The 16,817-nt window shown below is 44.6% G+C and overlaps 1 protein-coding gene across 1 annotated transcript; it reads right to left on the bottom strand.

The window, feature by feature from the left end:
• Positions 1–3,233: 3,233 nt before the first annotated feature.
• Positions 3,234–16,407, bottom strand: CREG1 (cellular repressor of E1A stimulated genes 1). Its single transcript, XM_010371797.2, has 4 exons — positions 15,972–16,407; positions 10,231–10,350; positions 8,321–8,505; positions 3,234–4,505 (listed from the first exon to the last, which is right to left on the bottom strand). Exons 1-4 carry the CDS (start codon positions 16,323–16,325, stop codon positions 4,502–4,504), a joined length of 663 nt encoding a protein of 220 aa, XP_010370099.1. The 5' UTR covers positions 16,326–16,407; the 3' UTR covers positions 3,234–4,501.
• Between the last annotated feature and the right edge of the window lie 410 nt (positions 16,408–16,817).

The raw sequence follows: 16,817 nt of genomic DNA on the forward strand, positions 1-16,817 counted from the left end.
AAACATCATTCCAAGAAATCTCTACTGAACTCCTGAATAACCAAGTCAAACTTGTTATCTAGCTCCCTAGCACCCACTACTCATGCCCCCTCCCCACCACAAACATAGATTAGCTCTGCATTCCTGCCTTGGTGTGTTGTGGGGTAAAGAAGAGTCAGGAAGCCTTGTGCTGGCATAACCTGTGTCTCAAACAGTATAATCACATGCCAGTTTAGTATGGAGTAGAAGAAATGGCCAGGACTTCGAGCCTGGAGACCAGAACTGGGTGGGCTTGGGAACATCAACCTCTCCAGATCCCCAATTCTTTTTTTTTTTTTTTTTCAACTCAATTTAGAAATATTTGTATTTTTCAGACATAACAAAAGACAATAATAGCAAAATGAATCTCCAGGCACATCACCTAGCTTCAACTTTACCATTTTGCCAATTTCTCCTCATCTAATCCCCTACACCTTTTTCTTTGTTAGAATGTTTTAAAGCAAATACTAGACATTATAATCAATATACATTCTTAAAAGCAATTTATAACATGTTCCAAAAGCTTTTGGCTTGGGAATTCTACTGCTGGGAATCTAAGGAAAAAAACAGAAATGTAAAAAATGTTTATGTGTAAAGACTTTTCTTTTGTAGCAGGAAAAAACTGAAAGTAACCTAAATGTCCAAAAACTGGAGAAAATGCTAATAGCCTTTGGTTTTTGCCTGCTCAGTGTTCCTTCAGTTCGCATAATCACCCTTTTCCTTGCAGGAGTCCCCCTTCTACATTCTCCCAGTCTCTGTGATTCTGATGGTGCTGAGTGAACCCGCAACTTCAGGAGAAGATACACTACTCAAGTTCGGCCACAGAGGGCACCCCATTCCCAGACACAGTGATTATTCAGGAACGGTTAGGGCCCAGCTAGGAAGGACACATCCTCTTTGCCATAAGATTGCTGGCTGCAATCAAAACCAACATGGCAGAAAGAGGAGCCACGAAATGAAGGCCAAGTTCTGAATAATGTAAGATCAATGAACTCTTTTTGCTTGAACAACTTTCACTTGGGTTTCTTGTCACTAGCAACAGAGTCCCAATACAGATCATTATTTGGTGGTCTGCTTATATTGATCTGATGAAACATTCTGCAGCCATTCTCAGCCATCCTTGTGAATGGCTTCTAGGAACACAGTTTTTTATGATAAAGTGAAAGAAGCCTGATACACAATCATTAAAAAGCTAGATCTTGACTACGTTTAAACATCGCTCCCAAGAAAACACACTCAAAATACTAGCAGCCACACTGGTTGGTGAGGTTACAAATTTCACACTTTTTTTTTTTTTTTTTTTTTTTGAGACGGAATCTCGCTCTGTCCCCCAGGCTGGAGTGCAGTGGCCGGATCTCAGCTCACTGCAAGCTCCGCCTCCCGGGTTTACGCCATTCTTCTGCCTCAGCCTCCCGAGTAGCTGGGACTATAGGTGCCCGCCACCTCGCCTGTAGTGAAACCCCGTCTCTACTAAAAAATACAAAAAAAAAAAAAAAAAAATTCAAACTTTTTATTCTCCACATTTCCTGTGTCTTACAATAAATCTTAAAAACTAAAAACTTTACATTTTGTTGATTTGTACCCCCCTTAATTGCAAAAGAAATTATAATTAAATTATAATTGTCTTTTCTAATGAAAATTGATAGAACACTTGGTTTTGAAGTGACCGTTTGGAACTCCCCTAGGAAACACTGGCCAACCAGCATTACACAGAGCATGATTTCCTCAGTACCGAAACCGAAAACTAGGCTCCATTAAAAGAAAGTAGTCTCCTTTTCAGTTACTTTGTGATCTTCAGTCTAAATATTGCTAAGAAGGGAACATCACACTAGCAATCTCAGAATATCTGATGCATTTATTTCATTGAACCTCGTCACATTTCAGATTTTTCTCCACTCCCCCACATACCTGCCAAGCTCTTTGAACCTAGACTAAAAGACAGAATAAACTATGATTATTGGCCATGGTCGGTAAAGACAAATGGCCTTGACCAGCTGAGTGTAGATCGATGGTCCAAGACAGCATCTGCCAAAGGCAGCTGTCTGGACTCTGTAGCTTCAGGCTCCTGAGCCACTGCCTCTTTCCACTTTTATCTTTCTCTATCAGGGCCTGTCCTGCTCTCTGCACCAAGGCTGACTCCCCTTCCCCAACCCAGTCTAAGACACGCATCTCCTAGCTGTTTGAGACTAGGAATCTGTTCTCCTTCTGCAGCAGGTGGGGTGCAAGAGGACCAGAAGCCTGATGTAGAAACACATGGTGTGGAGGGAGTGATAAGACCAGGAAAACCTAGCAGCAGCAGCAAACCTAGCAGCAGCAGCAAATGCTTCTCCTCTTGCCCCTTCTGAGCTGCATTTACTCCAGCTCCTAACCCAGCCCAGGGAATCATTCCTAGGGCCTTAATTTGGCTGTGTAAGAAACCCACACCTGCACAAAAAGTAGTCCACAGTGCCCCCTAGTGGCTGACCGGAATATTAACAGCGACATATTCTGGTACATTCAATTATAAAAGAATCTGCAGAAACACTGGTTGACTTTACCCTGTATGATAACTGCATCTTACCTGAATGTTGATATATATCTATGTGGTTCCAAATGCTGGAGAAAAAAGTAAGTGGGTAAAGGGAGAAAACCAAATAGCTGCCCTCAACCTAATTGTTTTGTTTTGTTTTTGAGATGGAGTCTCGCTATGTCGCCCAGGCTGGAGTGCAGTGGCGCGATCTCGGTTCACTACAAGCTCCGCCTCCCGGGTTCACGCCATTCTTCTGCCTCAGCCTCCCGAGTAGCTGGGACTACAGGCACCCGCCACCACGCCCGGCTAATTTTTTGTATTTTTTTTTTCAGTAGAGACGGGGTTTCACTGTGTTGGCCAGGATGGTCTCCATCTCCTGACCTCCTGATCCGCCCGCCTCGGCCTCCCAAAGTGCTGGGATTACAGGCGTGAGCCACTGCGCCCAGCCAGCCCTCAACCTAATTCTATCACAAGGTACACTGGCAACCAAATCTCTGAGGCAAAACCTGTGACAAAGGTTAGATTCTGGCCATGCCCAGAATTTTAGGACATACGAGCTTTTCGCCAATTGGAAAGAGTGGTATTATTCACTTCAAGTTTCGAAACAGCCAGTGACTGATTTAGGAGCATGCTATTTCGATGGTAGACAATAAAACAAAGTATAATAAATATTCATGTCTATGTTTAAGAAAACAAATCCAACACATTTCATTAAAATAATTCTTTTAATTATTGATGCTTTGAATAAGAAGTCCATTTTACTGAAGTTAGTATAAATTATTTTTCTTAAACAGAACCTGTTTGCTAGATCTCAGTTAAGTTCACTTTGTAGTTTTCAGACACAATGACTCATATTCAACTTTTCTCTTTGCCATTTAAGGATTCAGTGGCTTGATTCCTGACATTTCCTCTTTAAGAGGAATGTTATCTTCTGAAATCATGTATATGGGTAATAATATTAGTGTCTTCTCTTCTGAAGATGTGATTCTTTTAATGCTATGTTCTCTTCCCTCTGGTGACCTTACATCGTAGTAGCACTAGAAGCTATTAAGAGATTTGGAGCAGTTGAGGAAGGTTTAGGTAATTGTTAAGAGTAGCAGTATTTTAAAAAAGCTGTGGAGAGTGGTTTGGGAGGGGATTTTGTCCCTGGTTGAAGCTGGTCCATGCTGGGTAAACTTTACTTATAAAAGAATACCAGTAACACACAAAATATTCTTCTCCTCTTTCTTTTGTAATCCAGTTTTGAGGCCAAAAAATAATCTGTGTGCACATGTGTTTTGATAATCCAGTCTCGACTTAGGTGGGGAAATTAAATTCAGGAGTTTCATGACTTTCTTTTGTTCTGAGTATCACTTTCGAGTGTAAAAAGTTTTTCAAAAAGTTCTTTATCAGTACTAGTTTCACCCTATGTTGGATTAACAATACCCAGGGGATTGTGAGACATAAATCAACATGAGTAGGAAGCTCCATTTGAGTTTCATCATTGTCTATCTAGGCAAGATTTATTCAGGCGCACCATAATGGGGGCCACTCTTTTGCACGAGGCTCAGACAGCTCGAGAGGCAGCTGTGGTGAGTGACGCACTCTACCTAGCACAGTGGCTTCCAGGAATAAAGAACACATACTCAAGTACCTTCAAATGCCAATGGGCAATTTAAATCTGGTACTCACTCCTCTTCAAGAGCACCTCTGGAAACATCTTTGGAATTGATGGGACAAAACTTATTTGATTATAGTGAAGGATATTTCTCTATGAAAATGGCTTCAAAATATGAAAAAAGTAGCAACCACATCTTCCAAGAAATCCAGTAACAGGTCAACTCTATTCGTAAACAAGCAAGCAAACAAACCAGCATGTGACAGAAAACTGGCTAATATTCTGAGATGCTTTCCAGAGAAACATTAAGCCCTTTAAGTGTGTATGAGCCACTTTAAGAAACTTCATAAGCGTTGCTAAATTCGTCACAGTCTGCTTCACCTAGAAAGGGGAACAGAGAGGAAGAATTATTTTGTTAAACTGAGTTAACACATTTTAAAAATTAATTCATCCTAGGGAAGGACTAGATAAAATTTCTGATCTAAAATAAGATTTTGAGTTCATTTCAGCCACCAGAATATACTAAAGAACTGCTTGAGTTTGTTAAAATGCAGATTCCTGAGTTTTGGCTTCAATAGGTTGAGGGTAGGGCCTAGGAATCTTCATTTTAACAAGCAACCCTCCTTTCCAAGTATGATTCTGACACACTTTGATGAACTCTACTAGGATGTAGCAAGAAGCAGGCCATTGCCGTGGCTGCTGCTATTATCTCATTTAAGAATATCTGAAGGTTTAAAGACAAAAATAGTTGAGAACAGAAGGGGTCCTGAACATCAGGGCAGAAGAGCAGTGATTAGCCATTGCCCAGTGATACTGACCCCAGCTGGGAGGTGAACTTTCCCCCTGCCTGCTGCCACCAACCAGGAAATCCATCTCTAAGTATCAAGACTAGGCAAGTCTGTAATCCATGACCTTTTGTTAACTGTGTGTTTGCTAGGAAATAATCTGGATGTGCGCCAGAGGAGATAAAATGAGGCTTAGCACAAACATGCTGCTGTCCAGACTTAATAGTGGTTGGAAGCAATGCTTATGTTTATAAGAACTGCTTATTGGCCAGGCGCAGTGGGTCATGCCTGTAATCCCAACACTTTGGGAGGCCGAGGCTGGTGCATCACGAGGTCAGGAGATCGAGACCATCCTGGCTAACACGGTGAAACCCCGCCTCTACTAAAAATACAAAACATTAGCTGGGCGTGGTGGCGGGAGCCTGTGCTCCCAGCTGCTCAGGAGGCTGAGGCAGGAGAATGGCGTGAACTGGGGAGGCGGAGCTTGCAGTGAGCCGAGATCGCGCCACCGCACTCCAGCCTGGGCAACAGAGTGAGACTCTGTCTGAAAAAAAAAAAAAGAACTGCTTATTCCAGGGTGCCTGCAAATGCTTCGTGTAGACATTTAAGCCTTCCACTCAGCATGCAAACATGCTCACGGGGTCTTCACCCAACAGTCCAATGAGGCAAACCACATTCAGTTAAGCTCCTTATCAGCTCTCACAAGTGGCAGTCTCCATCTGTGTGAAACAGATTTCAGATGCAGAGGGTTTTGTGGTATTTGGAGGAATGATAACTTCCTAAACCCATGTGGACAAGCCAAGTAAAGTGCCTGCCAAGGGGGGGATGCTCCAGAATGCCTGTGAGGCCCCTGTGAGTGGTTCCCCAAGAAGATGGGGGCTCTGGTCCTCACAGATATCACTGTACACTCCCTGGACTATTAAACAGCTCTGGTGGCAAACCTGGTGGGTGGGATTAGTGGGGGCACTCCTAGACTTGGTGATGGACAACTCCTAGCAGACTGCCCATCCCTCAGGTTCTGGTGCACTGCCTCAGAAGAGTCCCATCCTGCTCTAGCCTTTGGGCCTCCTCTCAGGACAAGGAAATAATGTTCTATCTCTGTGCTGCAGAAGAGTGCTTCTTTGTCTGCATAATAAAGTGGGAACCTCAAAAGTATCTGTTTTACTCACTTATTCAGTGTGAAGACTTATGGGAAAACAGTTTTATTTTGTTATTAAACCAGGCACTGCCTTTGGGCATGTTATTTATACAAAGATAACTGCGCTTCAGATATTATGTCCTGTGAAAGTAAACTGTAACTTCAAAGAGCAGGCCTGTCATTCTTAACAGTCATCCTGATAATTTGTTGCCGGGGAATAAAGTTGTAATTGCTACCCCTCTATTCCTACGAAGTCAGATGGCTTCACCAGCCCAGAAGACAATCACAGGCCCGTGCCTCTCCTGCATGCACAGCAGCAAAACAAGTGCCAGGACTGTCGGATTCTTTATCCCAACAGAGTGTGAGAGTGTTTGCCTCAAGTAATGAGCCAGACAATCATTCCTAAACACCTGCTCTGTGACACATACTGTCTTAGGCCCTGCTCAGAATGTTTTAAAAATAGAAACAAAACATAACTGAGCTTCACTGTCAAGAAATTTCCAATCATGGTAGGGAGTCAATAGTTCAACATGGAACTGTTCTACAATTGAAAAAGACACAGATTAAATAAATGCTAAGAATTGAAGCCCTCAAATGACCTACAACTTACAAGTCTACCTTAGTATCATCACCATAATCTCCTGAAACAGCAGTCAATCATTACAAGCAGAATGTGCATTATAAATTACACTGAGTTAGGAGCCTGGCCAGCTACCAGTGAGGCACCCAGAGGAGAAGTACAGCATCATGAACAGAAGTCAGGTGATGGCTCTGGAGCAAGAATGCTGGGGTTTGAATCCCAGCACCACCACTTCCTGACTGCAAGACTTTAGTCCAGTTTTGTCTCTGTGCATCAGCTTTCCATTTCACACATGAGAAAAACAGCACCTACCTGTTGCAGTGGAAGGTTGCGCAAGATAGGGATGCGGTGAGAATAGAATGAGTTAACACATGAAAAGTATCCAGTACAGCAGCCAGCCAGTAATAAACAATGGACACTAGCTGTTATTGTTACTGTTCTTATCACCTCCCCAGATATGCCAGAATTCCCTGTGTCACCTGAGAGAAGCACCAGTCCCTTGTATGCCTTCATTTGAACCCTGAACTAACTCCAAAGACTCTGATTACACTCTTCTTTCCTTTCCCTTTCTGTCTTTAGGTCCTGGGCTTCATTTTCTCCCATGGCCTCGTTTGTCTCAGCCTCCTCCCTTCCAAGCACTTCTTGGTGGGATAAACCACAATCCCCACAGGCATCTGCAGTGCTGGGGCTGATGGGATGGGGTTACTTGCTTAGACTCAGATGAAGGACGTTCACAGTCCAGGAGCACCCGAGTCTAAGCCTCATGAGAAAATGCCATTGTGGGTCATAACTGGGCTCTGTCCAGGGTCCAACAAGCACAACCTTAAAATGGAGTCTCAACCTGGTATCCAGGCCTGTAGACAAGAGTTCAGGGGGTCTATGAACTTGGCTCAAAAAATTTTTTTTTTCATTTTCATTAGGCTCTAACTGAAATGTATCATTTCCTTCAATAATGAATGTAGGGAATAAACCACAGGGTGACAGCATATCTGTGACTGCCTCCAACAGAAATAGAGAAATCACAGATACTTTCATATCATGTTACAGGTGTTACAGATGTCTTAAAATATCATCTTCAATCCTCACTACTTTAAAAGCACAGAAAAGGCCAGGCACAGTGGCTCATGCCTATAATCCTAGCACTTTGGGAGGCTGAGGCAGGCAGATTGCTTGAGCTCAGGAGTGAAGACACCAGCCTGGGCAACATGGCAAAACCCTGTCTTTAAGAAAATACAAAAAATCAGCTGGGTGTGGAGGTCTGTGCCTGTATTCCCAGCTGCTTGGGAGGCTTGAGGCACAAGAATTGTTTGAACCCAGGAGTTGGAGCTGCAATGAGCTGAGATGGTGCCACTGCACTCAGCCTGGGTGACAGTAAGACTCTGTCTTAAAAAAAAAAGGAAAAAGTAATAGACGCATTACTAGATCTTATATTTAATATATTAATTAATAAAACAATGAATTATTACATCACACATTTACAAATATTTTTATAAATGTATTTCATTATACTGATTTTCTTTTTAATTCTATGTATTTTATGTGTTTAAAACATTATTCTGAGAAGGGGTCAGTGCCTTTACCAGACTGCCCAGGGGGTCCAGGGTACATGATATGGTTAAACCCCCCTCGCTTTAGAAGGCTGAGGATGGCTGTAAGGGCAGCAATCTTAGGTGAAAGATGTATAAGTACTTACTGAACTGTGACATTATAATATTCTTCTGGTGTCACGATTTTTGGTCCACCAAAGTAGTCCAGGACCCAGATATTGGTTATATTCAACTTAGCAAAGAACCAATTATGGCTGGAAGGCCAGGTTTTCATCTCAGGGTGTCGAATGAATAATGAATGCTTTGCAATATCCATTTCTGTTTCATTCACCTAAAGGACATACATGAAATAAACATTCTTATAGCAGTAACACTTCATTTTCTCATTTGTTAAGAATGTGTGATTTGGCCAGGCGCAGTGGCTTACGCCTGTAATCCAAGCACTTTGGGAGGCTGAGGCGGGCGATCACGAGGTCAACTTGGCTAACACGGTGAAACCCCATCTCTACTAAAAACACAAAAAAACAAAAAATTAGCCAGGCATGGTGGTGGGCGCCTGTAGTCCCAGCTACTTGGGAGGCTGAGGCAGGAGAATGGTGTGAATCTGGGAGGCGGAGCTTGCAGTGAGCCGAGATCGTGCCACTGCGCTCCAGGCTGGGCGACAGAGCGAGACTCCACCTCAAAAAAAAAAAAGAATGTGTGATTCTAGCATTCTATAAATCCTAAGAGTTTACTTAGTTGTAAATCTTGGTCTTAACCTTATGGAATCAAGAGAAAACAAAGGAAATGTAAAGAATGCAGAGAATAAAGATTTCAATTGTTGGTGAAAACAGATATAACGAAGTGGGAAACCACTGTAAGTATAATACCAACTTCCATTGGTAAAAAGGCATTTTGAGCTATTAGAATAACCAGCACTAAGTACTGTAACATTACTGGTGCCTAAGACATGTAATGTCTAGCATATTTACCTCATAACATGGACATGTTAAACATACAGATGCATGTACTGAAGGATAAAAATGTTTGGAAGCCACGTAACAGAACTCAAAAGCATGTGCTGCTCCTCCATCGTTTTCCTGCCAGTGAAGGACACTCAGCTACAGAGATGCATCCACAAAGAATTTTCAGACCATAAATAACACTTGTCATTAATGATTGACCGTGTCAATTAATGATCGACATGGTCAAAAATCAAATCTGCTGGCTGGGTAATCAGATCAGCGCTCCTGACACCGTGCCCGCTGCTCTTCCTGAGATTGTATTTGACCTCTTCCCTTCAGCAGGTGATCCAAACTAAATTCACTTCCAGTTTTCAGTAACGGACAGTCCTCTGGTTGCCCTACTTAATATGTTTTCTCTGCTTTAAGCCACTGTTAAAATATGGAGACACGGAGTCCAGACATGAAGAAACATTATACCAATGTAAAATGTAATGGAGAGTAGACGGCTTTGGTCAACCAGATGTTCTTTAGTAAGAATAACTTTATATACAGGAGCTTCATAGTTGTTACATCTGCTTGGTTTCAGAAAATCATTCATTTTCCTCATATCTTATTTGACACCTATATGAAAACAACTTATTAAAACGTTTGGTTTTCATGGAATTACTTCACCTATTAGAATAGAACATGTCCTGACTGGGCATGGCATTCACAAATCAACTGCATTTCACTCTCAAAAGATCTATTCTGCCAGGGATGGTGGCTCACGCCTGTAATCCCAGCACTTTGGGAGGCCAAGGTGAGTGGATCACTTGAGGTCAGGAGTTCAAGACCAGCCTGGCCAACATGGTGAAACCCCCATCTCTACTAAAAATACAAAAATTAGCTGGGTGTGGTGATGCGTGCCTGTAATCCCAGCTACTAGGGAGGCTGAGGCACAAGACTCGCTTGAACCCAGGAGGCAGAGGTTGCAGTGAGCCAAGATCACACTACTGCATTCCAGCCTGGGAGACAGAGTGAGACTCTGTCTCAAAAGAAAAAAGATTTATTCTTTCATTGTGAATACGATGGTGTTCTGGAACTATCTCCCTTCCTGTAGGATAACTACTTACCTTGGTCACAGTTCCTGACAATATTATGTGAGCACAAAGGGGACTTTGTGGATCAAATCCATGTTTCTTGCAGAAGTTGGTCTGTGCCAAAGTCATGGTCAGTGTAGCATATGGATTCTCCTGTAGAGAGAAAATGAAGATCCTCTCATGTGAAATATGGTTTCTGGAGAGGTAGTAAATTTCAAAAGTTGCATACGTTATGTCCCTAGAACTTGACTGGTCTTCCATGAAACAATGAACTGTAAAACATCACCTTCCACTCAGGGGAAAATAATACTTGGATAGTATCCTGACCACTCCCCAAAGGGGTGGGGGGGTTTCATATTTAAAATTAACTGACTTGGTAAAAATTATTTCAATATACTTTTTCTGAAACCCTGAATTTAATCCATATTCATCAGAAGAATTATAATTATAGTGACACCCAAATTCAAGGCTGTTCTATAGGCTTCACTGAAAGATTTAAAGGGTTAAACTCTAATACAGAACCATAAACTCTAATACACCAGAGTTGCTCAACTGGCTAACTATGCGATTTAAGCAAGAAAGTAGCTGAATCATGCTGCTTGGTTATCTTACATTAGCAGAAACTGTCATGTGATTTCAAAACTGGAGAAGTTGTTCATTCCTGCTTCAGTAACAGTAAGTCTTATCCCACATTCAAAAAGTAACACAAGTAAAATTCTTAATGCCTTCTTATCCGGAAATCGACTTCATAAAAGGCATTGTTGACAGATGATAGCAAAATTCACACATTGCATTTTAGACTATTTAGCTCTTTAAGCTCTAAGTGTCTTGTGTGGAGAATTGTGCCATTTCACAGTGATCCATCAGAACAGAGAGTCATAACAAGATTTCTTTGAAATCATTTAGCCAAATAGTCACTGTCTAGAAACTATTAGGCAAGGCACCACAGGAGACCAAAAAGGGGGAGGGGGACACGCAGGTAAACTGCCTCTGTGAGTTTAGAATCTGGTTGAAAAGGCAGACATAAACAAAAGTGTACGTCCAGCATAGACTGGAGTGATAGAAAAACTATAAGGGGCTTTATAATACATTCAAAACCAGGATAGAAGGTGGGAGGATGTATTACAGGGAGAGGAGACGCTGACTGCAAAAAACACAGAACTGGGTGAGCCTAAGACTTGATAAAGAGTACCAAGAAACCTGATTTGCTGGAAAGAGGGGCTTTCCTATGGGAGGAGGCTGGGGTTGGAAGTGGAGAGGGCTCAAACCCAAGTTAAGGAGTCTAGATAGTAATTTGTAGGCCAGCCTTAGGCAGTGTTTTTGAAGAACCACCTGCCTGGAGAGCTTGTTAAAATGCTGATTTGGGTTAAAATGTTGAAACAGGCCTCACTCCCAACCCAGATAACTGCAATTTTTTTTTTTTTTTTTTTTTTTTTTTTTTTTTTTTTTTTTTTTTTTGAGACAGAATCTTGCTCTGTCACCCAGGCTGGAGTGCAGTGGTACGATCTCAGCTCACTGCAACCTCCGACTCCTGGGTTCAAGCGATTCTCTTGCCTCAGCCTCCTGAGTAGCTGGGATTACAGGTGTGTGCCACCACGCCCGGTAATTTTTGTATTTTTAGTAGAGACAGGGGTTCATCATGTTGGCCAGGCTGGTCTTGAACTCCTGACCTTGTGATCTGCCCGCCTCAGCCTCCCAAAGTGTTGGGATTACAGGCGTGAGACACCGCACCTGGCCTGCAATGTTTTTTTTAAGACAGTGTCTCACTCTGTCACCCAGGCAGTCACCCAGTGCCGTGGCACAATCATGGCTCATTGTGGCCTCGACCTCCAGGGCTCATGTGATCCTCCCATCTCAGCCTCCTGAGTAGCTGGGACTATAGGTGTGCATCACCACACCCAGCTAATGTTTTTTTTTAATTATTGTAGACGTGGGGTTTCACTATGTTGCCCTGGCTGGGAGCAAAATCCTGGACTCAAGTGATCTCCCACCTCAGCCTTCCAAAGTGTTGGGATTACAGGCATGAGCCACCAAGCTGTCCTCTATCTGCATTTTATTTATTTAGAAACAGAATCAAGCTCTGTCACCCAGGCTGGAGTGCAATGGCGTGATCTCAGCTCCCCGCAACCTCTGCCTCCCAGGCTCAAGTGATGCTTTCACCTCAGCCTCCCAAATAGCTGGGACTACAGGTGCACACCACCATACCCAGTTAAGTTTTGTATTTTTAGTAGAGGTGGGTTTCACCATACTGGCCAGGCTGGTCTCAAACTCCTGACCTCAGGTGATCCGCTCGCCTCGACCTCCCAAAGTACTGGGATTACACGCTGGAGCCACCGTACCCTGCCTCTATCTGCGTTTTAAACAAACATTCCAGGTAACTCTTCTGCAGCTCTAGGCAGTTGGGTGTTGTTAAAGGTTTCTGGCCAGAGGGCAACGCTGTGACAGGTATTTTTGTTAATCTATTTGGGTAGGCAAGGTGGATGGGGCAGACAGGAAGACTATGTAAGAGTTGTTCTAGTACTTTTAGGCATGAGGTGATAAGCTTAAGGAAGAGGTGGCAGGAATAAAGAGTAAGGGGCAAGGACAGAGGCAAAGAAGGCAACAGAAAACTGTCAGGACTTGGGAACCGAGGGATTTGGGGAGGCAGTGAGAACCAACTGGGTTTAATGAGAAAACAGTAATTCCACTAACAGAAATGCAGAAGATCAAAAGCAGCTGGTTTCAGGAGGAAGCGAAAGGACTGGATTTAAACATGTTGAATTTGAGGTGGTGGCAAACTAATGAAGTAAAAATGAACAGCAAGCAGAAATACAGAAAACTGTGAAGAGGTCAGAAATGGACATACATCTGGAAGTGAGTCCTAGTAAGGACTAGAAGAGAGTGTACACAATGAGAGTGTATACAATCTTCTGAGGATCATTACAGGGAACAAGAGTAGGAAACTGACTTTGAGGGATACTTATTTTAGTGGGTCAGAGAAAAAAATCAAGAGTGACGAGAACACAAAGGGCACATCACAAGAAAAGAATGCCAAAACGGAAGGGGGGCTAAGAGTAAGAGGTCTTAGTGCAGATAATCAAACCCCAAGATTTCCCTTCTGACTCACTGGCTCTGCAGCCAAACATGGTCCTGCTACAAGCTAACATCAGCAACTCTGTCCTACAGACATTTACTATACAAAAATGCCACAAAGAAAGAGACAGACAAAAGACACATCCCGGTGGTAAGTCCATTTGCGGTTCACAACCTATCTCTAAGTTACATAGGACAGGCATTTTACACGTGAGAAATGGTCCCAAACCTAGGTCTTCTTGTTCCTTCTGAAAAATTTCACCCGTCAATGAGAAGAAACGTAGAGCACCCTGGAGGTCAGAAGAAGGAAAAGAAAAAAGCAGAAACTTTGACTGGCTAATTGATGGAACCAAGTCAGACAAATTCTGACGTGGCCACTTCTTTTCACTGCCATCATGGAAACCTGAAGCCCTGGGTAGGTTTCTTGCCACTGTCCTATCTATTTCTAGAAACACGAAAGACCTGGGCTAAAGTCCTACCTGACAGCCATTAGCTGGCTGGTCACAGGGTAAGTCCCTGCACCTCTGAGTCTGTGTTTCCTCACTTCTGAAATGGGGACAATAATACCAGCAACTCCCTGGTCACCTCACAAATTTAAATATGATTATGTATTGCTCAACCTCCCTCCTTCCCCATTAGAATCATCAGGGAGTGGTTTGTGGGGCAGGGGGAAGGGGTGTTGTCTTAAAATAAAATGTGTTTTCAATAAAATACCTCGGCATCCCACTGTTAAAGCCTTCTTAAGTGACTGTGATTTGCAGTCAAAGTTGAGCACCGCTGATGGAGTGGAGTGAGTTTGTTTTGAGCAAATGCCTAGAGGTGTGGAATGGGCTGGGAATGAGAAAATGGTGAACTGGGGTGTATCCGCCTTAGCTAAAAGAGGGCACTGCTTCTGTTTTGGCTCAGAGAATGCAGGCCCACAGTGTCACTGGATCTTCCCATTTTTCAAGAAAAGTTAGAGATTTACATTTTAAAGTAAAATCTAAATTTTAAAATGTTGGTCACAAATTCAAATTTATTAACAACAAAACAGAACGTGTGGGCCAAACTAGTCTGTGGGACATATTCAGCTGATGGGCCGCCAGCCTGGGATATGTGGTATGAAGAAAGATGAACCTGAGATGAAACTAGGGGTTTGCCCGCTGGCTTTAAACAAGTTACTTAACCTAGGTAGGCCTCAAGTTCTTCATCTGCAGAATGGGGTATATAATACCTACTTCAAATAATTAACAGAAGAGACAATGAATGGAAGGCGAATGGAAAAGTGATGAATCAAGCATCAGTTTCTTACGTCCTGTCTTTTTCAACAACGCTGTACTTTCAGAGTTGAACTCAAATGTGAGAGCTTTGTCAAAAAGACCCTCCATCAAATCAGGTTTCGTTCCTGGACTCTCTGCGTCTCCGCCCTCCCAAGCCGTGTCTGTGACCCCATCCCTGAGACAGCAGAGGTCCACCAGAGTTGTAAGTGTGGCCCTGCACCAGAAGGTGGGCAAAGGGCGAGGAAGAGATGGACCTTCAATTAGCTCTGCATCTTACTGAGGAGCCACTATGCCTGTGGAGGCCTAAAGACTGCAGTAATCATTGTAATCGTCCACGATATTGTACATCAGCTTCTTGCTGCAGGAGGGAAAAGCTTAATTCGGGAAGCGTAAGAAAGAGCGGCCGGGCGCGGTGGCTCAAGCCTGTAATCCCAGCACTTTGGGAGGCCGAGACGGGCGGATCACGAGGTCAGGAGATCGAGACCATCCTGGCTAACACGGTGAAACCCCGTCTCTACTAAAAAAAAAAATACAAAAAAATTAGCCGGGCGAGGTGGCGGGCGCCTGTAGTCCCAGCTACTCGGGAGGCTGAGGCAGGAGAATGGCGTGAACCCGGGAGGCGGAGCTTGCAGTGAGCTGAGATCTGGCCACAGCACTCCAGCCTGGGCGGCAGAGCGAGACTCCGTCTCAAAAAAAAAAAAAAAAAAAAAAAAAAGAAAGAAAGAAAGAAAGAGCAAGAAACCCTGAAGTCACATATTAAAGTGCTTAAATACCCAACAATCTCTATGCCCTGTAAAACCTTTAAGAATAGGAGCCCAGGCCGGGCGCCGTGGTTCACACCTATAATCCCAGCACTTTGGGAGGCCGAGACGGGTAGATCACTTGAGGTCAGGAGTTCGAGACCAGCCTGGCCAACATGGTGAAACCCTACCTCCACTAAAAACACAAAAATTAGCCGGGTGTGGTGGCACGCACCTGTAATCCCAGCTACTCGGTAGGCTGAGGCACGAGAATCGCTTGAACCTGGGAGGCGGAGGTCGCAGTGAGCTGAGATAGCGCCACTGCACTACAGCTTGGGCCACAAAGGGAGACTCCGTCTCAAAAAAAAAAAAAAAAAAAAAAAAAAAAGAACAGGAGCACAGTTAAAAGAGACACTGTGCCCCAAGACGACTCAGGACCACTCAGGGATGAGAAGTCCTCGGGCTGCTGACAGAGAATTTATACCCCAGGTGCGTGGCCCAGTCGCAGGGGCGTGTGCCAAATTCCTGGTACCTAGTCGCCCAACATCCGGGACGCTGCAACGCCCACCCGCCAGCGCTGCAGAAAAGCGGCAGACGTTCGAGCCACGCTCCACTTCCTGGGAAGAATTTGGGCCAAGGTGAAGGCTTGCTCGGTGGCCGCCCCGCCACAGCCCGCCTGGGGAAGCCGCGGGCCCCAGCTTACCTGCAGGTTGCTGACGGAGAGCTGAAGCGGGCTCAGGTAGAAGTAGGGCACGCCGCTGCCCGCGCCCGGGGGCCCGTCGCTGAGCGAGAGGACGTCGGCGAAGGGCCGGCCGCGCACCGCCTCCAGCGTGGAGATGGTGGCCAGAGCGCCCCAGTCAGAGACGTGCGTCACGAATCGGGCCACGCGCGCCGCGTCCTCGCGGGGTGGTAGCGGCGGCAGCAGCGAGGCCTCGTCCCAGTCCCCGTGGTCCCGGCCACCGCGACCCCGCGCGGGCGACACTAGCAGCGCCAACAGCGTCGACGCCAGCAGGGCGGCGAGCAGGGCGCGCGCAGACCCGCGGGCTAGCCCGGCCATGGCGGTGTCTCCAGCCAGAGTCCCAGGCCCCAACACCTGCAGCGACCCAGCGTGAACCCAGCGCGCCCAGGCCCCGCCTCTCCGCGATGTGCCAATCAGAGCTAAGCACAATGCAGGGGGCGGGGTCCCTCTGCTGTTCCGCAACCTGCAGGAGACGCGATTGGTTCATCCCCCTTCCAATCGCTCCGCCCGCCCTCTTTATTGTGAATTTGTCCTAAATGGGATATTTATTTTGTTTTGTTTTGTTTGACAGGCGGAAAAAGAAAGGCTTGAAGAAATTCAGCAACTTGCCCAAGTGGTACTGCTAGGAAAAGACCAGCATCTTTACACAGGCACACACCCCTCCTTTTAATACCTTTGGAAATGAATATCTGGCATCTGAAAGGAAATGCTGCATTTTCTACCCATGCGCCTCTTTTCTGTTGAATTTACCATCAGCTCCAAAGAACAGTGAGGGTCAAGCAAATACTGACATATAGGTGCTTGGAGATA

The sequence above is a fragment of the Rhinopithecus roxellana genome, chromosome 8, assembly GCF_007565055.1.
Source record: "Rhinopithecus roxellana isolate Shanxi Qingling chromosome 8, ASM756505v1, whole genome shotgun sequence".
NCBI lineage: Eukaryota > Metazoa > Chordata > Mammalia > Primates > Cercopithecidae > Rhinopithecus > Rhinopithecus roxellana.